Source organism: Acartia tonsa, chromosome 5, assembly GCF_053477335.1.
Source record: "Acartia tonsa isolate MP-2025a chromosome 5, ASM5347733v1, whole genome shotgun sequence".
Classification (NCBI taxonomy): domain Eukaryota; kingdom Metazoa; phylum Arthropoda; class Copepoda; order Calanoida; family Acartiidae; genus Acartia; species Acartia tonsa.
The window spans coordinates 10,883,947-10,910,281 of record NC_137264.1 but is presented as its reverse complement, the minus strand read 5'-3'; the positions used below and the strand labels follow the sequence as shown (position 1 = coordinate 10,910,281).

The 26,335-nt window shown below is 32.4% G+C and overlaps 7 protein-coding genes across 20 annotated transcripts in view; 1 reads left to right on the top strand and 6 right to left on the bottom strand.

The window, feature by feature from the left end:
- LOC145318726 (puromycin-sensitive aminopeptidase-like) overlaps positions 1 to 355 on the bottom strand; it is a 34,624-nt gene extending 34,269 nt beyond the window's left edge. For all 5 annotated transcript variants that reach the window (XM_080160209.1, XM_080160210.1, XM_080160212.1 and 2 more), the window contains exon 1: positions 247 to 355. In XM_080160209.1, the coding sequence (XP_080016335.1) occupies positions 247 to 337 (91 nt within the window). In that variant the 5' untranslated portion in view covers positions 338 to 355. The remainder of the gene's footprint in view (positions 1 to 246) is intronic.
- The window catches only part of LOC145318738 (uncharacterized), a 372,001-nt gene that overhangs the window by 305,752 nt on the left and 39,914 nt on the right, over positions 1 to 26,335 (top strand). The gene's annotated exons all lie outside the window — the stretch shown is intronic.
- LOC145318733 (uncharacterized) lies at positions 349 to 6,781 on the bottom strand. 4 transcript variants are annotated; one of them, XR_013879487.1, is made up of 9 exons: positions 6,617 to 6,781; positions 6,057 to 6,146; positions 5,320 to 5,469; positions 4,358 to 4,492; positions 3,941 to 4,050; positions 3,537 to 3,588; positions 2,955 to 3,015; positions 2,316 to 2,506; positions 349 to 1,207 (listed from the first exon to the last, which is right to left on the bottom strand). XR_013879487.1 is itself a non-coding variant. In XM_080160223.1 (9 exons), exons 1-8 carry the CDS (start codon positions 6,716 to 6,718, stop codon positions 2,388 to 2,390), a joined length of 819 nt encoding a protein of 272 aa, XP_080016349.1. In that variant the 5' UTR covers positions 6,719 to 6,781; the 3' UTR covers positions 349 to 1,198; positions 2,339 to 2,387. The 4 variants fall into 4 exon arrangements, 2 of the variants coding, with proteins under 2 accessions (XP_080016349.1, XP_080016350.1); XR_013879486.1 differs by having other exon boundaries at positions 2,330 to 2,506; XM_080160223.1 differs by having other exon boundaries at positions 349 to 1,198; positions 2,339 to 2,506.
- On the bottom strand, positions 6,779 to 13,906 carry LOC145318731 (threonylcarbamoyl-AMP synthase-like). 2 transcript variants are annotated; one of them, XM_080160221.1, is made up of 10 exons: positions 13,782 to 13,906; positions 12,966 to 13,032; positions 12,415 to 12,502; positions 12,096 to 12,163; positions 11,733 to 11,794; positions 11,041 to 11,173; positions 10,676 to 10,771; positions 9,890 to 9,978; positions 9,277 to 9,372; positions 8,695 to 8,959 (listed from the first exon to the last, which is right to left on the bottom strand). In XM_080160221.1, exons 1-9 carry the CDS (start codon positions 13,835 to 13,837, stop codon positions 9,330 to 9,332), a joined length of 702 nt encoding a protein of 233 aa, XP_080016347.1. In that variant the 5' UTR covers positions 13,838 to 13,906; the 3' UTR covers positions 8,695 to 8,959; positions 9,277 to 9,329. The 2 variants fall into 2 exon arrangements, with proteins under 2 accessions (XP_080016346.1, XP_080016347.1); XM_080160220.1 differs by lacking the exons at positions 9,890 to 9,978; positions 10,676 to 10,771; positions 11,041 to 11,173; ... (3 more) ...; positions 12,966 to 13,032; positions 13,782 to 13,906 and adding an exon at positions 6,779 to 7,396 and having other exon boundaries at positions 7,880 to 8,959; positions 9,277 to 9,368.
- Positions 13,860 to 21,344, bottom strand: LOC145318737 (PRELI domain-containing protein 1, mitochondrial-like). 3 transcript variants are annotated; one of them, XR_013879488.1, is made up of 8 exons: positions 21,206 to 21,344; positions 19,905 to 19,970; positions 18,283 to 18,447; positions 17,661 to 17,712; positions 17,435 to 17,560; positions 16,792 to 16,916; positions 15,110 to 15,607; positions 13,860 to 15,003 (listed from the first exon to the last, which is right to left on the bottom strand). XR_013879488.1 is itself a non-coding variant. In XM_080160227.1 (7 exons), the coding sequence occupies exons 1-7, from the start codon at positions 21,262 to 21,264 to the stop codon at positions 15,499 to 15,501; spliced, it is 702 nt and encodes a 233-aa protein (XP_080016353.1). In that variant the 5' UTR covers positions 21,265 to 21,344; the 3' UTR covers positions 13,860 to 15,498. The 3 variants fall into 3 exon arrangements, 1 of the variants encoding a protein (XP_080016353.1); XR_013879489.1 differs by having other exon boundaries at positions 15,123 to 15,607; XM_080160227.1 differs by having other exon boundaries at positions 13,860 to 15,607.
- LOC145318741 (small ubiquitin-related modifier 2-like) lies at positions 21,280 to 25,061 on the bottom strand. Its single transcript, XM_080160231.1, has 4 exons — positions 24,978 to 25,061; positions 24,588 to 24,700; positions 23,695 to 23,773; positions 21,280 to 23,025 (listed from the first exon to the last, which is right to left on the bottom strand). The coding sequence occupies exons 1-4, from the start codon at positions 25,023 to 25,025 to the stop codon at positions 22,990 to 22,992; spliced, it is 276 nt and encodes a 91-aa protein (XP_080016357.1). The 5' UTR covers positions 25,026 to 25,061; the 3' UTR covers positions 21,280 to 22,989.
- The window catches only part of LOC145319931 (uncharacterized), a 137,591-nt gene continuing 136,307 nt past the window's right edge, over positions 25,052 to 26,335 (bottom strand). Inside the window, exon 20 of the mRNA XM_080162332.1 lies at positions 25,052 to 26,001. Within this exon, the coding sequence (XP_080018458.1) occupies positions 25,894 to 26,001 (108 nt within the window). The 3' untranslated portion in view covers positions 25,052 to 25,893. The remainder of the gene's footprint in view (positions 26,002 to 26,335) is intronic.

Sequence of the window (26,335 nt, the reverse complement as noted above, 5' to 3'; positions counted from 1 at the left end):
AATGAAATATTAAATATCTATTAGTATTGCAGCATTAACAAGCTAGGTAGCAAAACTTTAAATGCAACAGCAAATTAAAAGTAAATAAAAATATAAGCCTATTTTTTAAATTTTTCCCCCCACATACTAATTCTATATATAACCTTCCCCCCCCCCCCCCTCCAACCTTTTTTTAAGCCATTAGCTGTCTTATTCATTCAAAAAAAATAGTTACATTAGGTATGAAATCTTTTTAGAACACAATACCTTGAAAAATACAATTTTCCAAGTCAGGCTCCAGATAGAGGTCATAATGGTCTGGAACCACTTGACTGCTTAATCTGTAATAATCCTCCATTATTTACCACATTTTTAATTTCTAGAATTAACAATTAGAAAATAAACAGTCAGAAAATATATACCTATGGGGGATCACATACCAATGTTACTTTGACTCTCCAATACAGTTGCATAAATGTAGTATAATTTGGAACCATGAAAAAGAGCAGCAATACTGTCAGTGCCGCCAAACAAATATCTAGGGATGATTGTTAAAAAATATTACAGCAGGAAATTATAGTACATAATAAGGCAATAAGTAAAAAAACATAGTCATTAGTCATGTAACCTTCTTTTGGCCGAGTTAATTTCTTTGCATTGGTTAATAAAAAATTGACAAGAGATTCGCCTCCCCCCGGTAACAGTTAGAAAGAGTGTAAAAATACTACAAAGAGAGAGATTGTAACAATTCAGTGCTTATCACAGCCAGTAAATACTTTAAATCATCTAAGTGAAAAATTGATTAAGCATACTGCACTTAAATACAATTAAAAATAATCTTTTCTTAAATGCCAAAATGCATGAAATATCAATTTTGAAACAGCTAAACAATTTACTCCTATTAAATAAAATTAAATGCATTTTAAAAGGAAATTTCTAATATATAACATATTATCACATCAACAGTTGCTAAATAATTTAATTGTGAAAATTGAAAAAATACATTTAAATAGTTTGGATCATAGAAAGAAAACGAAGTAGCTGGTTTCGTCGTAATTTCACAGTAGCTTTTCTCTGAATTCTAGCCACTGCGGGGGGCTCTAACCCTGCGGGACAATCATTAATATTTACCTTTCTTAACCTCACCTAGAATAACCTACGACTAAACCTGCTGATTCGTTTTCTTTCCATGATCCAATGGTTTTTCTTAAATTGATCTGGCGTTTTCCTGTTACAAAATTTTTTATCAATTTGAAAATTTGAGTACCCCCCCCCCCCCCCCCCCCCCCCCCCGACAGTCTGGATAGTCTGCGGGAGGAGGAAAAGATTTGGACACAGGAAAAAGGCAAGCTTCAATTTAATTCAATAACGTGCTGTGTGGGGAAGCCGAGCGAAGCGAGGCTTCTCCACAGCACGTTATTGAATTAAATTGAAGCTTGCCTTTTTCCTGTGTCCACAACTTGATGTCGGGGTACTCTAATTTTCTAAATTTCAAAAACTATTTTAGGTTAGGTTAGGTTAGGTTATAGGCTAGGGAGCCGAGCGCTGCGGCCACGGATGTTCGTTGTCTGGGGTACTTTAATTTTCTAAATTTCAAAAAACTATTTTAGGTTAGGTTAGGTTAGGTTATAGGCTAGGGAGCCGAGCGCTGCGGCCACGGATGTTCGTTGTCTGGGGTACTTTAATTTTCTAAATTTCAAAAAACTATTTTAGGTTAGGTTAGGTTAGGTTAGGTTATAGGCTAGGGAGCCGAGCGCTGCGGCCACGGATGTTCGTTGTCTGGGGTACTTTAATTTTCTAAATTTCAAAAAACTATTTTAGGTTAGGTTAGGTTAGGTTAGGTTATAGGCTAGGGAGCCGAGCGCTGCGGCCACAGATGTTCGTTGTCGGCTATTTCTTTTAAATATTGCTACGCAACCCACAAATAAAATTGTTCTTGCTAAAAAAACGCGGACACGTAGCGGACATGGAGTGCTCGCATGATGTGAGGGAGAACATTAAGGGGGTGGGGAAAAGGGGGTTGTTGGTCAGATGGGAGGGGAAAGGGGTAATCAATACAGTAAGAATTCTGCTATAAATAGACTGAGAGCTTGTAGCTGTTTGTTAGTCGACTACAATATGCCTTGTAGTGAGGGACTGCGATCCTAAACTGGTTGGCATGGTTGACTAAGGAGCCTGAGGCAAGGCAAGGCAAGGCTCGTGTCTCGCCTTATATACCCTCCCTCCCTTCCTCCTGTCCAACCTAATAATAGTTTACTTAAATTATTATTTTGTTGTCGGGGGGGGGGGGGGGGGGGGGGGGCTACTCAAATTTTCGAAATCGCTAAAAATAATACTAAGAGGAATCTACCATTGATCTAACTAATACTTTTAAGAATACTGTCTTGGAACAACAAACAACAATAAAATCACATGAACATGAGAATCAACCAGAATATAGCAATGTAAACAAGGACGGATACGGCCATAGTGTTCGAGACCAGGTAGGCAGCGTTTATACCACGTTTTCGTCCAAATACCATAAGCTCTAAAAAATTAAGTATTGGACATAAATGTAAACAATAATTTAATAAATAAACATAAGGATAACTACAATGAAGGCAAAACTAAAAACAACTTGTATAACTTATATTTAGGTTCTGAACAAAAATTAGATGCTAATTCGTTGTAAAATTGCATAAATGCAAGGATGCTTCCCGTACTTGGAAAGGAGAGGAAATTCGACTGTAAATTACATTTTTACCCAAATCTTTTTTAAAACACGTTCGTTGACTAAATAACTTGGTTGGTAAAACTGGCAATGGCTAAACTTTTCTATCAATAATTTATAATTATAGGGGGTATAATTTTGTTCAAATTTTTGAATAGTCATTAATTTAACGTAATTACAAGGATGTAACACTTATCAAGTTATCATATAAACAAAGTGATGAAAATAGTAAAGATTATTAAAAATTAAATTAATTTACGATTACCTTGTAAAGGTAGAACTATATGAATAATATCAGGTAACATAAATCCAATGTCTCTTAAAACCTAAAATACATCATAAAAAAGTAAAAGGATGTTTGTTTGTCTGTCTGTCTGTACCGAAGAATCTCGCTAACCGCTGAACCGATCGGGTTCTCCTTAGCAGGGTAGCTTCTCATAGGTCCAAGGAAGGTTTATTACTATTTTGGGAAAGGGTACCACGTCCACCACCCTCCCAAGAGAAATCGTCCCTAAAAAAATTCCCCTACAAAATTTTTTTTTTTTTACTTTTTCTTTTAAAATCTAAAATAATAAATTGGGTTTTCAAATTCGACTCTCCCCTCCCAAGTGACCCTAGAGGCTTCTAGGGGGCGTAGCCGCTAGTGGAAAATAAATTAACAATTTCTAACTTTAAACTTCAAACTAATCATAGTGGGGTGGGGTTAAAGGGGTGTTTACCCCTCTCAACCCTTGAAACCCATCATTTTACCCCCCTCAAACGTTTAAAAACCCTACCCCCCCCCCCCCTTAAACTCAAAAGCTTGGACGTCCCTGAACCTAATCAACAGAGAAAAAAAAATTCTAACCTGATGTAGATAACCTTCCCTCATTATCACATTGCTAATAAACTGATCCCAACTAAAATAAATAAATTAAAAGTATTAGTAATTGCAGCTTCTAAAAGAATTCCCCTTATCTGATTAAATTTTTCCAGAAAAGTAGCAATTTGTTGTATATTTTATTAATGAAAAAAAATCAAGAACAAATTTCTTTATCTTAGCTTAAAAAAGTAAAAGTTATTTAAGTAATACATTACACATAAACACACAAATAAACTGACGGACATACACTCATTTTGGGGACCATCATTTCGTAAGTCACACAAAGGCAATGGAAATGACGAGAAAGCATAGATATTTTTTGAAATTTTTAAAAGGTGAACATTAGACGCCTTTTTTCATAAATACATAATAAGACTAGTGAAACTTACCAGCTGACAAATACATGGGAGGCAGCAATAGTCATGACAAACAATAACTTTGATGGCTCAGATTTGATATTACTGTTAGCTAGGTGTAGAACCATCAACGTACTGGCTAACTAAAATATAATAGGTTAAAGATTTGATTTTATAAAATGATACGTGTAATGCAGGGATCTAATGACATAAGACAATAGCTGTTAAATTGATGTACATCCGCAATGATGATACACAAAATTACCCCTACTGTAGATTACAATTAGTGTTTTAAATGTTTAAACACTCAACTTAATGAATCAACCAATAAAAATTCAATATTAGTCCCCACTGTTGTTAAGTCAACGAATAAGAAAACGTTCTTATAAAACTTTGGGTTCTAGTGTAATAAACAGCCCAATGTCCCCTCCCACCCTGCTAAAATCTTACCTCTGTGACAGAGAAGAGTAGTTGATGTGTAAACTGTGAGTAGAAATCATCGTTGAAATAATTGAAATAAGACCACCAGGAATAGTAGTGAGGGTACACAGAACTCAGGAATACTATCAACATTCGGTATCTTAACTAAAATTACAAGATTATTAACATCCATAAAAAGCCAAACGGCCAAATTGAGTTTAAAAACAAAATGAAAGAGATAGAACATAAGATAGTAGAAGATCACGAAACCTTCATACAGAATTGAAATATTTGTCCTTTTTTTGTAGCATGACTGACGGACTGACAGACAAAGTGAATTTAAAATAGAAATCATCGTTGAAATAATTGAAATAAGACCACCAGGAATAATAGTGAGGGTCCACGGAACTTAGAAATACTATCAACATGCGGTATCTTAACTAAAATAACAAGATTATTAACATCCATAAAGGGCCAAACGGCCAAATTGAGTTTAAGAACAGATTTTCAGCACCAGCAGTCTTTAAAACAAAATTATTAAGAGAGAATATCTTATTTTGAGATAGTAGAAACTCACGAGACCTTTAAGAAAAGAAAATAATTGTTTTTTTTGTAGCATCACTGACAGACCGACGAACCATGTAAGTTATTTACTGGATTTTCTTTGATAAGGGGTATCTTCACCAATATAAACAGCCATGAAATAAAAACTTTTCACAACAACGTTGTGGATGTACTGACGGAAAGACGTAAAGACTGACTAAGTGAATTATAAAGTAGCTTCAGTAGTTAAAAATAGCGGCTGCGTCCCTAGCATCTAGGCAATTTTTAGTGTAAAAAGAAGGCAGAGAAATAGTCTAAACCATCTAAGGGCTTAAATCTAAAATGAAATAGCATAAAACCATCCCAGGACCTATGTGAAAAAAGAATTCAATCAGTTCAGTAGCTCTCAAACAATGCAATCACCGATATTATGGTTGAGGACCAGTTACCTGAGATTTAAAAGCCAGTCCAATAAGATACTTGATGCTCTCATACAGTGCTATCACAGATATTATGGTGGAACTCCAGATTAGAAAGGTTTGGATGGTAACATTGAAGTAAATGTGCTTGTATATTCCTGCCCCTCGCTCGTAACCACCCTAAAAGCCAAAACTAACAGTTAATTGTATTAGAAATAATTGTAACTAAAAGTTAATGTGCTTGTAAATACTAGCCCCTATATCATAAACTAGTTGCTTCTCTCATAGCCTCTAGGGGAGATCAAAGGATGACATAAAATATCCTAAAACCATCCTATGACATGTAAAAAGCTTCACTAAAAAGTAAAACCAAATCAGACCAACATTTTCAGAGATCTTTTTTAGCTACAGACAAAAAAAATCTTACTTCTTTATATTATGGATAAAAATATCCTGGGGAATAATGCTGAAAAAAGATTGCTTTGTCTCTTAGTAGAAAAGCAGAAGTAACGAGCATTAATATGCTAAAAACTGAGATTAAATAGTAATGCAAAAAAAAGATGAAACATTAAAGTTTTCTGTTTTGTAATTCCCAACCCCTCTGCCATAACCAATCTAAATGAAGAATACATAAACAAAAGAGGCAACATGCTTTCAATAAATCTTCCTCCTAAGTTAAGTATATGCATGTCTGTGGGGAGAAAAACTAGACAAATGCACACAAAAAATAAATTTTAACCTAGTGAATATTGATAAGTATTGGTTACCTTAAATACTGTGTCCCAACAACTATTGCTACAACTGTCCTTGTTCACTTTTTCCGCGTATTCATCCCAGATCTTATATATCAGTCCAAACTAAAACAAAACAAATGCATCCATAAGTATTACAGTAATATACCATTTTAGAATAGGAAATAAGAGTAAATTGAAAGGAAAATAAATAATAAAAGAAATCCCTCAGCAAATTGAATAAAAAATAGGTTAAATAAATTCATTTGCTAGGGTGCGTTATATTAAATTTCTGAGACATCCAAAGACAAAAAAACACACAAATTCTCTTATGTCAAACTTCAATTATTTTAAAAAGATACCTATTATGGGTTTCAATTTCAATGTAAGGTTTTTAAAATATTTGTTATTTTTCAGAAGGTATAGTTTCTTAGCTCTTCTTCAGGCTAAATACAAAAACCTATTTCTCAATAAAATAGAGAATGCAGTTTCATTTGAATCACAATGTTTGTTAATGGCACTATCAAAACTTTTCAATTGACACTGTTACATACATGACATAGTTAAAGAACAACTGTACTGCTGAAAATCTTCACCTGAACAAAAGGTATTGCTATTGGTAGAACAAGTCCAGCCAAGGATAACAATATACATTGTTTCCAGCCATTTTCTTCCATTGTTTTTAGTTTATTACTCATTTTTGTTTATAAAATCATTCTATTCTATAGGTACCTAGGTATTTACATTTTAGTGATACATCTGGAAAAAAAATCTGTGTGAATATTTTTCAGTGAAAAAATGACTAGGTCCTAGGTATTAAAACTATTAATCAAAAAATTAAATGCTTCAATTATAAAACTATGGACGGAATAGTATTAATATATCTTTTTAAGCATGTAAATTATATTATATTTTCATTACAGGTTTTAAAAAAGCTTTTTAATCTTCAAATAAAAAAATGAAGTATAGGTAGGTTAAGGGGAAGAGAGGGAGGCGGGGGTGGGGGGCGGATGTGACACTTTTTGAAACCAAAACTAAAAGTCAATAGTCTTGTAAGAAATTAAAAAAGTCTAACACGGCATAGATTTATAGTAAAAACTAGCAGCTTTTTAGGGGTTTAATAGCTCTGTTTTTAAGCTTTGCTTTATTGCCCTTTACTGTACATTCATCATAAACTATTATTTATCTTTTCTATTTTTTATTATTCCTGATAAAATCCTGTATGCCTCCAGGTTTTGGGTCTTTAGACAATGATTAAGCTTTCCAGTCAGCTTTTTCTGGAGGCCAAGTTGACCTGCCAGGTTGTCCAATGACCGCGTAGCTTCTTCAACTATAATCCTGTCCTCTGAGGTAGTTGTTAGCTCTACTTCTCCCAACTGAAAACAATATATTTTTGTAAATATGACAAACAATTATCCAATTTCATTATTATGGTTTCAAAAGGATTAAAACTACCATAAAAAAAAGCATAAAAATATCAAATACTCTTAACAGCTTCACAAAAAAGTACTGTTTAAGAAAGGCAGATTTTTTTTAAGACTACCAAACAAACATACTTTTTTTTCATTTCATAGGGGATATTTAACAGAATTCTAAATTTGCCTAGGCATTATACTCAAAATTATTGACTTGAATTATTATTTTAAAACTTAGGACTAAAGAGAAAATTACTCAAAACTGCCTTTGCCCATATGCAGGGGTATACATACAGAAGGGAGGGGGGGATAAAAAATGTGTGAGATGGGTAGAAAATTTTTTATAAAATAAAGAGTACCTACCTAATGAAAACCTTTTTTTTCTTCCCCCCTCCTTGGAAAAACTAGAAAAATGTGGGGTAAGGGTAAAAAAAGCAAGCTTACCTTAAATCCATCTGGCAGTGAATCCAAAACGATGGTAAAATTCTTCCAAATCCAAATTTGTCTTGTTGTTTCAACGTTTGCTAGAATAATCCACCCATCAGTTAAATTATCAACAGCTGTAGGTATTTCATGCCCAAGACAATTACTAATTTCTTCTGGGTTAGTTATTTCTTTGTAAATAGTTGACTCTATTGAATGTTGGTTTATGGCAGAAGGCATTTTTAATTCAATTATTTTATTTCTATATCTCAGCCAGTGGTCTTTTTTGATAAGCTCAAAATTTTCTCTGTCAATATAAATATCAACCATTGACTTTGTTTCCAACTTTTTCGCGCCTAAATTTTCAAGTTTCTGGACAATGTCGTCTGGGGGGCTAAACTTAAATTCAATTTCAAAGTTATCCTTGTCATTATTAGTATTTGGGGCATTTTTGTTTGCCTCATACTTTAGTCGTGCCCAGATGCCGCGACACATTGCCACCAATTTTCCGGTTCCCGCTAAATTTTTCATGTTCTTGTCTCGGCAGTGCGCGTACACGTGGCGAACAATTTTTTGCGCATTTTCATAATACTCTTGCTGCATCAGTGACATTGCAACAAACAACAAGCACTTGGCGATGACCTGTTTGTCACCGAATTTTTGAGCAACTATCAACTGTTTGGCGGCATTTTCTCCCGCCCTTTTGGCGAAAATTTTATCATGTTCGCCAAGGTTTGAAAAGGCTCCACCTAATGTTGATAACCAGTGCAATGCATCCTCTAATTCTATATATTCCCACAACAAAATAGAATTCATATCATTGCCCCGACTGTCAAGTTTATATTTGGATTCAGTCATTTTTATATTCAATATTATATTCTTTTCAGAGGATATATCTTTGTATAAATTTTTGTAAATTAATTCTTTATAAGCTTGATTGGTTTGTAGTAAATAAAGTAAGGCAAGAGTTATATCTGAACACATTTTAAGCTTCTTCTGTTGAATTTCATCTATTTCGTTTTCTGAATTTGATTCGGGGTTGGGTTTTAGGTCCATGCAAATGGCAGATTGTTTTGGATAGAATGCTCGAATTGTAATCATCTAAATGAAAAAATAAATTATTCCAGAATGGCTTTGAAACCGATTAATATCAGCTGGATTAAAACCGGTCCCTTTACACGAATATCAAAAGAAAATCATAAATTAATGTAAGTTTTGTTAGCCCAAGCGTTCGGCCTCTCGGTCTAACAAAACTAGTTTTATTTTTTTCCTTCATATTAATAACTGCGGAAGGCTGTCTATAATACGAGGCGATAAATAACTATTAAATCATTTGATTAACAGCATTTCAATGTTATTGTATCGCGTAAATCAGACATTCTAATGATATTTTTATCTAAATTTCTGCAAAGGATTACCTTTGTTTTTGGAGTTATGGCTTTTGACTAGAATGAAGTAATTCTTATTTCCACTATTCAGTTCTTTCTTGGATGTTAAATGTTTGCATAGCCTGTTGTATAGATATTGCATAACTATAGATAGATAATAGAGTAGCTAATTTGTCTTAAAACATTACTAATGATGAACAAATGATTATAATTGTGCTATATGCAATGCAGTGAAATGTTAACTACAAGCGGAAAATTACAACCAATAATCCTTAAATAAAAGTAACAGAATGTCTGTTTGTGTGTAGCGAAACATCTCACTAACCAGTAAACCGATATATGATTGTCTTTAACAATGAAGCTTCTCATGATCTAGGGAAGATTTGTAACAATTTAGAGGGGGGAGAGTACGTTCATAATCGGCAGAAATCAACCAAAGTAAAAAATAAACACCCATTAACCTTTTTTCTTTTGTTTACTTTCTTTCTAGATACCTAAAAACCTTTAGGTACTTGCGCATATTGAAAAAAGTAAATAAACCATACCGAGAAGAAAGGGGAGAATTTCAATACAGCGATAATAGAAAAATCTTAACAGAAATATTTAGTTATGGATCTATCTCTATCTAGTTATGAATTCCTGTGTGACGCTATGGAAAGCACTTCCTGGACGGATTATTTTATATGTTCCTTCTTCAGATAGATCAACTACTGTTGAACCCAGGCGGGATTCCTAAATATTAATACGGTTAGGATAATGAACGCCATATTCATTGCTGGCTGCTGCGTCCCTAGAATATATAGACTTTGTATTAGCAGAGAAAGGTGCAAAAATAGCCTAAAACCAACCCGGAATCTACATAAAGCTTTCCTGAAATGAAGAACCCAATGAATTAGTTCAGTATTTATCGAAATCTTAAGCTTAAACAAAAAAAAACTTCATATTTTAATCTATATGATAGGACATCTTATGTCATCCCCATTATTGAATGTAAAATTCTTGTATGGCTTAAAATCCGGATATGCTTTTTATAGGTTAGCTCGGCTTACACCAATAACGAAATAAATCTTGAAACCTATACGTGTTTTTCAGCTGTCGTTGGGGGCATACATCGTAAAATTTACGACCTCTCCGTTTGCCCCCCAAATATTATTATAGATTTATTTCGCTTGTTGGTTATACCTTATTCCTGAGAGTAGCTGCGCTACTAAAATAAGTTCAACCCAGAGAGAGAGGGGGACGATGGGCTGTTAAATACAATAGTCCCCAAACGTTTTCTCATTCGTTGGCTAAACAACTTTGGGAACTTAGGTGAATTTTAAATGGTTCGTTCATTAAGAAGAGTGTTTAAACATTTCAATCTCTAATTTTTATCTACAGAAGTAATGTTAACTGTTAAGTATCATTATTAGGGATGTACATGTTCTACCTCAGTATTGCCGAGCCGGCCACCGTCAAAAACACCTGCAAGTCTGTTATGGAGGTAGGAAAATTCGTCAACGTCTAGGCAGCTTTGACTCGCACTAACAATCATTTTTTGTATTATTTATATTTTCGTTTCTGTGCGCAATTTCTTTAAAGGTTTTCTTTTTTTGTTTAAATGAGCGAGTTTTGAGCCAATAAAGAGAAGATTATAGTATTTTTAAGTTCATTTATCTTGATTTATAGACAGTATCTTCCAAAAGTTACCCTCCCTTTTCATAAATCTTGCTTTTATATATTAATTGTTAGCTTGTTATTGCTGCGCTTTCAATGAACAAATTAACCTTTTAAATCTAGAATACAAATATTCCTGTAGTTAGCAGAGGTTAGGGCCAGTGGGGAGGAGCAAGCCCCGCAGACACTACGGATAAAATTATTATCCGGGATTCTCACTCCGATCAGGTTGGTGTCAGGATTAAAGTTTTTATTCAGTGTCTGAGTCCTGGTGAGGATAAAAGAATAATTTCAGTTTCCCTCATTTATTATTTACATTAGAAAGAGAGGGAGTGGATATGGGATTGAAAATTATACTAGTACACAAAGTAAATTTCAAAACACATCTCTCATTTTATGGCTCTAGAACTTTGAGTACTTTTTCAAATCTTGAATATCTTAATAAGTTATTTAAAATATTAAGTATCTATCCAAACTATTCACCAATAACTTTAATGTACAGAAGGGGAAATATTGCATATCTAAATAAAGAGAGGGGTAGGTTTCTGGTAAAATCCGTAAAGGTAATGTGTTATTAGTTAAAAACAGTAGTAGAACGACAAAAATTTATGTTAACTTTCTACAAAAAAATTGTCTATAGTTCTTTTCAATAAGAAATACACATATTTAGTGAATTTTATCGATCTACGACTATTTTTAAGCCTTAAAACACACACTTTTACGGATTCTACCAGAAACCTACCCCTCTCTTATTCTGTATTCATTATCTTATTCCTTAAGATCCCTGCTAAAAATTTTGAAAGAAAAACTTCGAGTTATCTTTATTCCTGTTAAATACGAGAGTAACTTGACCAGGCAAAAGACAACTCAACAAAGAATCACTCACAGTAACCTAAAAATGAGAATGACAACATTTAAAAATGCGCAGAAAATGCAATTTCTTTTAAACTATGATAGCAATGTGTATTATAAGATTTAATCAATAAACAACTGTTTAATAGATTGATCATTAAATTAGTCCAAAAGTAATGTTTGCCAGGACCCTAATCCCTTGTAGTAATGTAGAAAATTATGCTCATCACAATTAATAAATAATGCTTTTATAAAAAAAACCTATAATAACACGTTCAACTTTTTATTCAACTAGCAAGTCTACAAAATACATATACAGCGTAGCTGTTAAAAACTTGTACCTGAGCGTAAGTATGAATATCTTCAATGGCGTTGAGACAAATAGCAATGGGTTTACCCGGGTCTCTACCTATCATGAATAATAAGAATAAAGAAATTTTGTTATAGAAGAAAGAGAACTTAATCAATTATTTCCACAAAAAAATCATTTTTTACATTTATTAGGTATAGGATATACCTTAATTTCAAGATTATTGATTCCTAGAATGATTAGGCATAATGTTAATGAGCGATTCATCTATGTTATTGAGAATTCCTTCTTTCTTCATATGTTTAAATCAACTAATTAAAAAATCATATTTATAAACAATCTATTCGTACCTTTAATTTGATATATTCTATTGACAGCTTCTGAATTTTGGGCCAGTCCAGCTATTCCATAGATTGTGTCTGTTGGTACTGCTATGACCTAAATAGGATTATAGATAAATAAATAGCCTGATATGATAAGCACCAACAAGATTAGTTCTCATGAAAACTTATGCCTCTCTAAGAAATGAAAAATATAACTCACTGTTTTTTCAAGTATTAGTAAAATAAACAGACATACAAACCCCATAGAACCAAAAAATATTACTATATAATATGTTAAGTTTAAAAAACGCATATCCAATACATGCCAAATTTAAATATTTTTTATAGACAGTTTTAGAGGACCATAGGGCCATACAGATAGATAAATGGTAGATAGATAGATGGTGTAATAGATAAAACTAAATACTTTTTTTCTAAAAGAAATAAAAAGTGAGACGATCATTTCATAAATTCTATCTCTAAGTATTATACCATTACCTATTTAAATATTCGTACATACAAATTTCATAGGGCATATCAGAAGCAGCTTAAAGTGAAAACGTCTAAAATCATCCTACCTGTCCTTTGAGAAGTAATTCAGCAGCCAATTTCACACACGACTCGTCAACGGTGTCAGGAAGTGTCCTGAAAATACCGACAACTTTTCAGGATGGGAGTAGTGTTGTTTTTGCTGAATAGTTCTGAACATCAATCAGATGTTATATAGAAAATTTCAACATTAAAAAACAAGTATTAGGTTTAGTAAATCCTAGAATGTACCTTTTATATTACACCTATTTGACTTAAAATAAAATAAATACCTAATCAATGTTTAATGAAAAGATGTGTTAGAAAATGTTCTACGCAATAAAAAGAATAAGAGATGTAACAATAAATTAAGAACATATGTTTGATAATGAAAATTATAATCATTATTTGACAGATTTTGTCAAGTAATTGCTATATTTGACACTTTAGCGATTTCACAAAGTTAGTTAAGTATCATCACCCCCCGCCCCCTTTATTTACAATTCAAAAAATATATATTTTGACGATCAAAAAGGGCCAAGGATGAATAGAAGGAAAAGTGCACCACAGGGTTAGATACTCCCCACACGCAGGATAGTCAAACAGACACGTGAAATTTTAAAGTAGTTATGCTTTTCATCAGGGATCTAAAGGGATAAGACAGTTGTCAATAAATTAATGTACATTCCCCAATGATATGCACAAAATCCCTCAGTAGATTACAATTATTGGTTGAAACATTTAGACACTCAACTTATTGGATCACTCAATCAAAATTTAATTTAAGTCCCCAAAGTTATTAAGTCAACGAATAAGAAAACGTTATTAAAACCTTTGGGGACTAGTATAATAAAAGTTTTGTCTACCTGTTTGTTAATTTAAGTATCTTGGTCATTGAAACTATTCTCTTGATGGAAACCATAAAAATAACCTATACACATCACTTTTATATCTGAAAGAAACCTCAATTATTATTTTTTCTCGGGGATAAAGGGTTAAATATCACAATTTTTGTGATGATTTTGATACTTTTATCCTTTATTCAGTTGCTATTAGGAATAGAGATATGAATTTTGAAAATTAAAGAAAAAAATCTGCCAAAATTAAACTGAAATTATTTGGCTGATTAATTCCGCAAAGAGGGGTCATTTATTTCGCGTATTTTACGTAAATTTGGATGTAACCTTTTAGTCAAATGCTCTTAAGAACAGTTTGACACTTAATAAGCGCATTAAAACACAACTTAACGGAAAATACGCGAAAAAATATGACACCCTTTATTTTCAAAATACTTATCCCTATGTGGCACATTTTTAGCATACTAAAGTGCATCTCAATATGGAGTTAGCAGGCTAAAAATAACGATGCTGCTCTACTATTCTACTGCTAAAAATAATGCATTGTTTTTATAAACAAATTAAAATTATATATACCACACTTTTTAGGACTTCTTTGAGATCTAGACAAAGAATTTTTAAAAATGTAAAATAGACAAATTAGTTTTGAGTATCATTTATTTCTTTAACCCTTGTCTAAATCCCAGAATATTATAGGAAGTCCATTAAAAATATGTTGACTAAAAACAACTTTTTATTGACTTAAAAAGCATAGGCTAAATCGGGAAAAGTCGGTCACAACTTCACAAGGTCTTCTAGGTCCTAACAAGATATTAATCTTTTTCAGTAGAAAGCTCAGGGATCTAAAGGGATAAGACAATGGCCGATAAATAGATGTACAACCCCAATACACAAATATACACAAAATTCCCTCTTTTGTAGATTAAAATTAGTGGTTATGTCACCGAAATAAGCCCACTCTATCCTATGAGCTAAATCAAAGTAAACTAAAGACAAAACCAGGAGAAACAAAAAGATAGAAATCTACAACAGATTTTTAACAAGAATTATTCTTTATGGTCTTTTTCAACAGTTATTAACCAGGTTTAAGATGTTGTTATTTATCAAAAAATTAAGCTCTTTGAAGACCATTTTAAAAAAAAGATCACATAATTTTTAAAAACCAGAAATAAACGAAAAATTAACTTATCATAAGATAATAAGACAAATGCAATAAAATTGTTGTCCTATACTAAAACAAAGAATAAAAATGAGCTTTCTTTACATTTTTTAGAGTATAAAAAAAACTCTAAAATTTAAAGATTGCTTATTTTGTATCTAAAATCTAAATAACGAACAATTTTTATATACATTATTATTTTAATCAACTCTGGCAGGATTCAAATACAACAAGAGTAACAAAACTTTGGAGGAGCGCAGCTCCATAAAGATTTTGTAATAGTCATCTTCTACAGTTTGATGGTATTGGTGGCAATAGAGATATGGAAGTGAAAGGGCAAAATATTGATTTTTCTTCCTCTAGAAGTTTAAGAGGCAATCACAGTTATATAAAGAGAAAAATTTTAATAGCTAAATAGCGCACGACTGTTGACAAAACAGCTGATCTATCAACTTTGGCGCGAAAATGTAACAATCAGCTGATTTGTTAACATTTTGGCGCCAAATTTTAAATCTTGTTAATATTGGCGCCAAATTGAAATTACAGAGTTTTTGGCGGCTGTTTTTGTTATTCTGGTGTTTGTTCTTCGGCGTGGACGGTGGCGGCATTTGTAGCAGCCATCTTGGCATGGTTCCACTGCTGACTAGACTTCTCCTTTAGAGATTCTGCCTTCTCCCTGGAAAAAAATATTTGTTGTATTCGTATTTCTTTTTTTTTAACTGTGCAGCTTCTATATAAAATACTAGCGGCTTCGCCCCTAGCCTCTAGGGGCTTTGCCCCAAGAGGTTTAATCAAACCAATTTTTCGTATTTTAGATTTAAAAGAAACGTTAAAAAAAAAATTGGGGGGGAGAGGATTTTTTTTTTTTTTTGGGGGGGGGGGGGGGGTAGTCGACCCCACTATTTAAATTTTAGTTTTAAAAAGAAAAAAAAATTTTTTTTGGGGGTGGTGTTTTTCATTTTTGGGGGGGTTGGGGGTGTCCCACCCCCCAAGAAAATAGCTTAAAACCATCACAGGACCAGTAGGTATAATCCCTGAAAAGTAGAGCCCAATCGGTTCAGCGGTTACTGAGATCTTAAGCTTCAGACGGACAGACAGACGGACAGACGGACAGACAGACAGACAGACATCGTTCTACTTTGTATTATAGATATAGCGAAGGTATGTCCGCAGTTCATCACAAAAACATAACAAATAATCAAAATATTGTCAGGTATCTAAAGGTATAGAACAATTTACGATAAATTGATGTACGGTCCATTAATAAAAAATAATCTTTACTGTAGACTGAAACTATTTTAATTGAAAAGTTTGGACACTCAACTAAATGAACCAACCAATCAAACAACTGATTTTAAAAGACTTCCAATGCTCTATTTTTCATACTTTTAAATTTAAATCTCTAAACAAATATCAATATTCTTTCCTTAGGTATGTATATGGTTGTTTAAGTTTATGAATGAGATGAGTTTTATTAAATAATATTTTCTTTGTAATTAAGATGTAAAAACTAATAATAATATATTTGTTAATATGAAAAGCTAAAAGAACAGGTTAAAATTTACTAACTGGAGTTTACAACATCTAAGATAATTGCTTTACCTCAAACTAAACATAAAATAAGTAATTTAAGAAAACCTAGTATGTTTTTTTTTAATAATACTTTTAAGAAAGATAGGGACCTATTGAAAATTAAACACATTTACAGAAGAAATTATTTTTAGAGGATCTTAATAATATAGGTTAACAAAAGTCTAGCTAAACCCTTGCAAAATTGACTAAAGTGAACACTAAAATAGACAAATCTTATTTTTTCTTCTTTTGTCCCAATGTGAAATACATGGTTAAAAAGAGCATTACCTATATTGAGTTTTGAGCTGGGTTTTCATATTTTGAAATTCTTCAATTTTTTCTTGTCTAATTCTGGTCAAATTTTGTTGTTGTGTCTGTAGCCGTTCCAGTACATGGTTGAAACCATCTGTAGCCTAAAAAATTAGAAAGTGACAACAAAAATGGACAAACAGACTTCTGCGGTTTAATTTATATTTTTTCCATCAACTCAAAATTAAAATTTCTTCCACCCACCCACTATTTCTTCAATGCAGGATTTGACCTTATGTACCTTAATTTCTGGGGCTGGGGTTCAGTAATTAAATTAATATTGTGGAAATATCAGTTTTAAATGTTTTTATTCAGGATTTTAAGAAATAAGAGTTAGATTTTTCATCCTTAATGTAATTGACAAAATCACTGCATATAAAAACTAAAACTATTGTACCAACCAATTAAGATTTGTTAAAACTTTCAGTACCAGTGTGATTTACAGTCCAATGTCCAATCTCTCCCTGGTGTTTAGTTACAACCACATTCAGTTTATTATGAAAAGGAAAGAAAGTCGGTTGTAAGTTATTCGTTAAAACACCTAAAAACCCTAAGCAATGGAAGCTTGCATAAAAGGAATTTAGATTTCATAACTCTGTCATTAAAATTAAATAATCTTTACCTTAACACAATTCTGTTTAAATCTATTGACACCAAAGTCTTTTATCGCAGATCTGAGCCCATAAAAACTTGATTCAATCCAGGCCTCCTTCACAGCTATAGTTGTGTTAGGGTCAGTCTCACTAGCCTAGATAGATAGATACATAGATAATTGTAGCTACAGTGAGTCTCAATAAAAGATAAGAACAGGTGAAAATTTTTAAAAAATATATATATATCATTCCTACCTTATAAACAACTTTCTCTGCAACTGTCATGAATCCTCCCATTCCTACATTTCTAAATAAATAAAAACGTCTGCAATTTATTTATATATTTTTTGACGTTCTAATCACTTCATAATAAAAACATAACGTTGCTACTAAACAATTTCAGAAGCCAAATACTTATTTTCCATTTTACAATTGTGTATTAAGCTTTTCTACATTGAGAGCTGTGTACGTTAGTTATCGACAGTAATGATAGAAAATCTAAGGATGTTAAAATTGTTCTATTGTTTTCAAACTTTACATGAAGATTTCACAATATTAAGGTATGAAATTGGTAAAAAGCAAAACAACTGATATCATTCTAGTTGTTTTAACATGCTAATGTTTAACTAAAACGAAACCTTTCATCATGAAACCTTACTAACGTATTTTTATATTTTGCGGCCTGACTGACAGACCGACGGACTTAGTAAATTAAATACTAAATGCTTATTGATATAGGAAAACATCACAAAAAACAGCCGTCCATCTTGAATAGCAGCTGAGAAATCCACATTTTTAAAATAGCGTTACGGACTGGCTGACGGACGGACATAGAAAGTAAATTATAAAGTAGCTTTGCTATTAAAATTTAACATACCTTGTATATAATGTAATAGTCTTATTAATGCTGTCTACAAAGCTCTCCTCTACCAGGGGGACGCGCCTCACCAACCCAGATATAAATTTCTCTCCCCATTTTGGAACTTTGTTGGTCTTGGTTAGAAATCGCCGGGAATACAATACACCAGGTGTTAATACTTCCCTGAAAAATATTAGTTTTAGTAGAATTAGGATATGGCTACTTTATTCTATACATCAATCTATCTAATATTATATAATATACAGGGTGCGCCACATATCTAGGGACTTTTTCTAAATTGTAAACAAATGAACATAAAATCGTTAATTTTAAAGATTTTATTTTTTAAAAACTGGGGAGCAAATTAGATATATGACTATTAGATCATTGAATAAAATCGCCGCCAGCATCATTCACCGCCTCTACCCGCCTCCTCAACCGCCGGCAGGCCAAGGTCAGAATGTAACTGTCCAAGCTGGCGAAGTTCTCCTTGATAGTGGCAATGAGGGAGGTCTTTATGGTATGGGTACGTCTATTGGTGCATGCTTCAAAGTAGCCCAAGGTCCAAAAGTCCACTGAATTAAGATCGGGCTGCTGGGAGGCCCCATTTCCTTAGTAACCGCAGGATCCAAATTCACCCAACTTTCAAGCTACCTTTTGACACGGAGGCTCTTATTTGAACCACAGTTGAGCTAGAACGACGTTCTATACCTTTTTGGAAATGGCAGGAAGATTCATCTAGGGTTGTCAGCGCAATTTATAGTCTAAAATGAGTTTTAAGTTCCATATGGGTCTCTGACGTCGAGAAACAAGAAATTTTCAATATTTGACACGATTTTTGACGTTTTTGACATCTCTAAATCTGCCACGTTTCACTTTGCCGGAGTACTAAAGCCAAGCCATTTTAGATAAAGAGCTGTAGTCTTTTCTAGTGTCTTACTTATTCATCTAACAGTATCCCCAGCAAGTTGCATAACTCTAGCTCATCTACAGATGGGCTGAGGTCCGATTTAGTGGGCCCTAGTTGAGAATCCAGATTATACCACCGGCGCACTTCGAATCTGCCTTGTTTAACATAAGCGCGGCCAGCTCGGAGTACGAGCCCATCTTCGCCCAAAGATTTTTTGTGCTAAAAGGTCATTACCTAAGCTTTTTATAGTGGGGTCAAACGTCCTGATTGGTCAAGTAGTTTTGACGCTATGGCTGTTTTAAAAAAGTCCCTAGATATGTGGCGCACCCTGTATATATCACATTAATGATTAACCTGTAGAAAGTATCTTCAGAAAGGTTATGGCTAGCTGGAGGATTTAAATCTATACATCTTTTATCTATCTATCTATTAAACTCACCTATAGATAGTATCTTTTGAAAGAACACAGCTAGCTATATGATTTTCATCTTTACATATTTTTATCTATCCATCTATAAAACTGACATATAGAAAGTATTTTCTGAAAGAAAACATGGCTTGCAAAAGGATTTTTATTCTATTTATCTAATGTTAGCTATCAATGAATTAATACATTATTTTTTATCTATACATCCATCAATGAATCAATCTATTTATCAATATTTATCTATTCATCAATGAATCAATCTATCTATCAATACTTATCTATCCATCAATCTATCTATCTCACCTATAGACAGTATCTTCTGAAAGAACATGGCTAGCAAAGGGATTTGGATACCTCTGGAAGATGGCTCTAAACAAACACATATTTATGATTGCTTTTGTTAAATCAATATTATGGGATACGTGAAAAAGACAATGAATTAACATTTTTCTCAATTGTATGTGTCATATTTTGCGTTCAGTATCTTACATTTTTGGAAAAAGATTGGGATGTAGAAAATAGGGTGGGTCGATTTTCAACATTTTTTTCTGAGACCAAAGCGGGGATCTGCAAACGATTTTTATGAGTATAATACACCTCTGGATGATTTAAAATTTATCCTAAGTCTTAAAACCGCTGACGACCAGACGTTCAATTGTATAGCTATTTGTAAATGGGTGTCGAAAATTTATTGAATCAGAACTATGGCTTCATGGTGCTCCCAGGAGAGGCATTGAGGAGTAGAATCAGGAACTTTTGACCGTTTCAAAATATCTCGTTCCTAGCCTGAGAAAATCTCTAAAACCTCTACAAATTGGACAATTCTCAATAAACCTTTAAAAATGGTGGTTTTTAGTCATTTCTAAGGCTAGGAATGAGATATTTTGAAACGGACAAAAGTTCCTGATTCTACTCCTCAAGGCCTTTCCTGGGAGCACCATGAAGCCATCATTCTGATTTAATAATTTTTGAACTCTCATTAACAAATAGCTATACAATTTTATGTCTGGTCGTTGGTAAAAGGCTGGTAAATAAAGGGTAAGAAAGCGAAATATGACTTTGACTGACTTATAGTCGGAAATTAATTATACAACTGGGGAAATGCACAACAATATTTAGCCATCTAGGACTTATAGAAACCGAGATAATATGTAGAGATGACTTGAATGTCGTCTTTGCATATTTTTTTATTAATGAAATACATTTTTAAGTGGTCGCATTCTAAATATCATTTTCTAAAATTCTTTTTTCTGTCAGAAATTTTATTGAAGTTTGTTTTATCTGTTGCACATCCCCTCTTTTTCTAATTCCGATATGAACCCGCCCTAGTAGAAAAAAAGTATTTCTTAAAATCGTAACTGGATTATTTTCCAGAATGGCTCCCAATACGATTTACTTACAATTGTAGCTTAGACAATTTTCTAAAGTATCAAAATAATAATCATAGAATTTATTCCGTGATTTGTTTACCCCGAGAATTAATCACTTAATTTTTCATTTTAATATCCGAAGGATGGACCCCTCTTCCTCACTTCTAAATTTTAGGGGCGTAGTCGCTTGTTTAATAATATAAAAGCAGCTGCGCTGAAAAAACGTTAACTTACCTGGCGACCTGTTCCCAGCTGTAGGGGTGTTTGTGCTCTGTATTATAATATTTTGCCATTACACTCTTTATATATCTGAATCAGGTAGAGAGAGTTGTACAAACACTCATTTTTAATCCATGCACACAATATAAATATTATCTCAACATTAAGCATACAAAAGTATATTTTTTTTTCATTAAAAAGCATTAGAATTATTAATCGCATCGTATTATAGACACCTTTCCGAGACTGTTTTGATAGCCCCGAGGAACAAAAGCCCAGGCTAACAAATCTGGTGTTAATATAAAGATTTTTATTTTAATATTCGTGGAAAATTGTCTGTAATAAGCTGCTACACATGATTTTACAGTATGGCTGAGAAACGGTTCTATTCCAGTGAATATTGTTCAGTTTCGAAGCCATGCTGAAAAACCTAATTACAACCTTATATCTATTGTTTGAAAATCAGAATCCGATAAAATCGCCAAAACTACTTTTGAAAAATCTTCCAATATTTTCTGAAAAAAATCTACAAAACTTTTTGGCAATTTTTAATGTTAAGATAATATTTGATATGCCATACAAAGTTACGCTGAACAAAAGTATTAATACCATACGAGTATTAAAATTCTTCAGTTCAAAATACAAAATAAATACAGATTCATTTTTTAGGACAAAATAAACATTCATAAAAAGAATTCACACGTAGTTATGAAAATGCCATTTATGAAGAAATTAAGACAGTAATTTTTAAATTTGTTCATTAAATTGTACTTATTTGCAATTTTTATCATAAAGCAGAGTTTTATTTTAAGATAAGAAAGAGTTGGATTATTGCTAAAAAAAACTACTGTTGGAGATTAAAAAATCTGCTTTTTTATGACATTTTTAAAAGTAGACTCAAGCTACAAACTGAAATGAGCTATATAAAAATATTTGAGGAAAGTATAATGAAACAAGGTAGAATTGTCACAAAGACATGAAGATGGCCATTTACTATTCTAAATTGATCTAATTCTTATATATTAATCAGATTTTACTTTACACAATATCAAAAAAAAATGGAAGCAGACAATTTTTATTTTAAATTTTTTAAAGTTTCATATTTACTCACAAAAATTTTTTTTAATGTAAAGTCAAACTTTTTTATTCAAAGGGTAACTTGTCTCTTATACACAAAAAAATATAATGGTACTTATTTTATCAATGATGAAAAAACGAGAGAAAAAAAATTGCGCAGTCTGAAATCAGATGATACAAAATAAATGTGGTTCCTATGATATTTTAATCTGCAAAGTGTCATATCAAAATTACAGGATAGCCCTATAATAAAGTATTATGTAACACTAATGAATTAAAAACAATAGGAACCAATATCATTAATATTCCTGGGACGTGAACAAGAAAACATTTTATCAAAAGATTACAATTAAAGACTTTTTAATTAGGTTAAAACCGCAAAAAAAGGGGGACTGTAAATCAATGAATTTGCTTATAGTGCCTATAAAAAAAACCGCCATACAATACAAAAGACCAATGATAGGCCAGTATACATTGCCATTGGCAAAACGTAAAATGTATACTGCCCTATCATTTGTAATTTGTTTTGTATGACATTCTTTTTTTATGGGACTATAAGCTGCTTCTAAATTAATCTGGGGTGCAATAGATTCAAATATTTTACTATTTCAATATAAGTAATAATAAAAAAAAACGAATAAGATATTCTTAAATGTCTTCATTATGTTAAGTCCAGGATAATTTTGTTTTCATTGCTTTATTGTTTTTGCTGTTGTTGTTGTTTATGAAGCCCCACCTCCGCTCTGCTGCTGGAATACCTGAAAAAAAACAAGATTAGTTTTCATGAAAACTGATGCCTTTTTGAAATGGAAAAAAAAGTGACTGTCCTTTCATGTAAAAACATACCAAAAAGACTTAGACGTCCTTGTAACATCCCAATGTATGACGGACACAGACATCCCCTAGGCTATAGAAATGACGAGAAAGCATTGAATTTTTTTTTTGAATTGATGGAAGAAGTGAACACTAGATGCCTTTTTTTCAAAAAAGCATAAAAAGATCGTACATACAATATTTGAGGCAGACAATCAGGATGCTACGATTTCAATATCATCCTGATATTAAAGTATCATAGTGTATACTGTCTGCTGTGTGTGACAAAGGATCTTGATAACTACTAGACCGATATGCTTCTTTATTACAGTGAAGCTTCACATAGTTCCAGGAAAAGTAATTTGCGGGATAATGTCCCTCAAAGAGAATTACCACCTACTTTAAAAAACTTGTGCCTTTAAAGGCCTCTAGGGGCATAGCCGCTATTTGGAAATATTGGATTCTAGAATTAAATAATTTTTTCCGTTGTGAATAGTTACAAGTTTTAATTATAAAATTAATAATTTTGTGTGATCAAATTGCGAAACACTGTTAATATACCAAAACGAAGAAATAGGTTTTAAATTATATAGATAGGACAATTCAATAAGTACCTCGATAGTATCTCCATCTTCCATATCCAGGGATTTAGGTGTGTCTCCTTCATTGATTCGGGTTCCATCGAATGAGAATCTAAAATTAGATAGATAGATAGATACTCAGATTTAGGTGTGTCTCCTTCATTGATTCGGGTACCATCGAATGAGAATCTAAGATAGACACGCAGTTCAAAAGTTGGTTAGATTTGGTTTTAATGTATTTTGTCATTCTGCCTGTATTTTTGTTTATTACATCAATGTCTATATTTTTGTTGGCAAGACTGTCGTTCTACGACCCTAGAGGCATCTAGCGGAACGTAAATTTTTAAAAGCGAAGCTTTTCTATAGTTATAGTCGGTCCGTCCGTCCGTACGTAACGGATAGCTTTTAGTTGATTTAGCTATGTTAGAATTGTCTTATCGATTTCAAACTTGGCATGATTATTCCTATAACAGTTAGGTACGAGTTAGAAAGCGAAGCAACTCTATAATCATTACCAGAAAATCCGTACGTTCATTTTAAACATGTCGCTTTTTATCTTCTTTAAAATCAAATTTTTATGTCACGTGATAAAATTATCCGATTGGTCTGATTTTTGGAATACTGATTCCTAGGACAACAAAGTACATTGTTATAAGCGAAGCATCTCTATAATCAAGTCCTAAAAATGTAAGCATGTTCTTAAACAATATCCTGTATTTAAGCAGTTTTTTCAGCCGATTTACTTACAATTTTGTTTCGTTCGACTTTTATACATTTATATTCTGATTATGAATGACTTGTAAGTTGTATGTAATGCATCTTTGCTTCATGGCAATCAGTCTTTCTTATTGTATGTTCTGTCTTTCTTTCATTTGGTCTATCTAAAACGTCTTTCAGATTCTTAAAACTGTGTTTTTGTTGTGTACCTGATGGTCTGCATGGCAAGTCCTGCCCTCTCGCAGTACGTGGACATCAACTTCTTGAGGGCAGTGTGCTTTTTAATCTTGAATTGGACTATGTTTCCATCTTGGCCCATAACCTTAAATATTTCATCCATATATATCAGTAACATGGTTTCTGTCTGTAGTTATTATATTTCCCTAACTGCTGGACCGATATGGGTCTCCTTCACAGTGAAGCTTCTTATAAGTCCAGGGCAGGTTTATAAGTATTTTGAGAGAGTACCTCAAACCTTCAAAGTAAAATCGCCCCTGGAAAACATCCTTAACCCTACTTTTTACATTTTACGATGAACCGACGCACCTAACTTCTTAAGTACAGGGTAGCTGCGCCTCTAAAAACTTAAAATTATGTACCTTAAGGTTGATATGCTCGGGGGCTTCGTCCTTAGCTCCGTCAGACATTGCGAATTATGTGAAATTGGTAGTTGTCTGCAAATGTAACAAAAAATTAGAAGCTGCTAAAAACACAATTTTGCTGCTTTTGTAGAACATTGGGTAAGAAACAAAGGATATTTTTTCTGTAGTGTTTTAAATATAAGTATTAATTAAAAGAAATATAATTAGGGATCTAAAGGGATAAGACAATGGCCGATAAATTGATGTACATCCCCAATGATAATTCACAAAATTACCAATTCTGTAGATTAAAATTAGTAGTTGAAAGAGAAACGTTTAAACACTCAACTAAATTAACCAACCAATCAAAATTTACTAAAGTCTCCAAAGTTGTTAAGCCAACGAATAAGAAAACGCTATTTTAAAACTTTGGGGACTAGTATAATAAACTGCCCATTGTCCTCTCCTTCTCTGATTATTTGGCTGTTTCTTCTGCTTTTAAATAATATCTATATCTTTAAATACAGAAAAAAAATTTGAGTCATTAACAAAGATTCGAAATCAAAAACATAATCACAATAACATACACAACTATGAATGAATAGGGGTTTATGGTCTAATTTTTAATGATTTTATGATGAATTCTAACTTTTTAAGTACTATTTTTGTGATGTTATTTGAAACATTCGTATAATGAGAAAAGGAGATAAATAAAAAAGTAAAAAAAGAGATCTTAACTTGAAAATGCAAATAATTTTTTTTGAGAATCATATTCTTATGAAATGCTGTAAGAATTGAGATATTAAAAATACTAAAAAACTTATAGAAAATTAATAAAACTAAGAAAAAGGGAAAAAATAATAACATTGGTGGTGATAATAAATACTTTTCTTTTTACAATATATATTCACTAAAGAAGGGCTTGTTGTAGCACTTAGAGTGCCATTTTTCTTCCTTCTAGAGACATCTCTACAGCCCTGCGGGGCTTTGCATTCTTTTTTCGCTCTTGCATAGCCCTCATATGTTTGTCAAGTATGCCAGCCTGAAAATGATAAAATACATTAGATTGGAAAAATAACTTTTAAAATCTCTACTATTTTAAATTTATATTTAAGAACAGTCAAACTGGACAAATAACGCTATAAAAAGAACTTCGTAGAGGTCATATGCAGACTTAAACTTAGATTTGTGCAGGTAATCTTGTTATTTACGAATAAGAGTTATGAAGTTCAAATGTCTAACTTCCAATTAAAGTTTATAACCCTTCATGTTCAACCAATAAGAAACTAAATGTATTTATAAAAACATAATATAATCAATATTAAAAAATAACAGGATCTGTGTCTGTCTGTTCCGAAGGATCTACGAACCGGTGA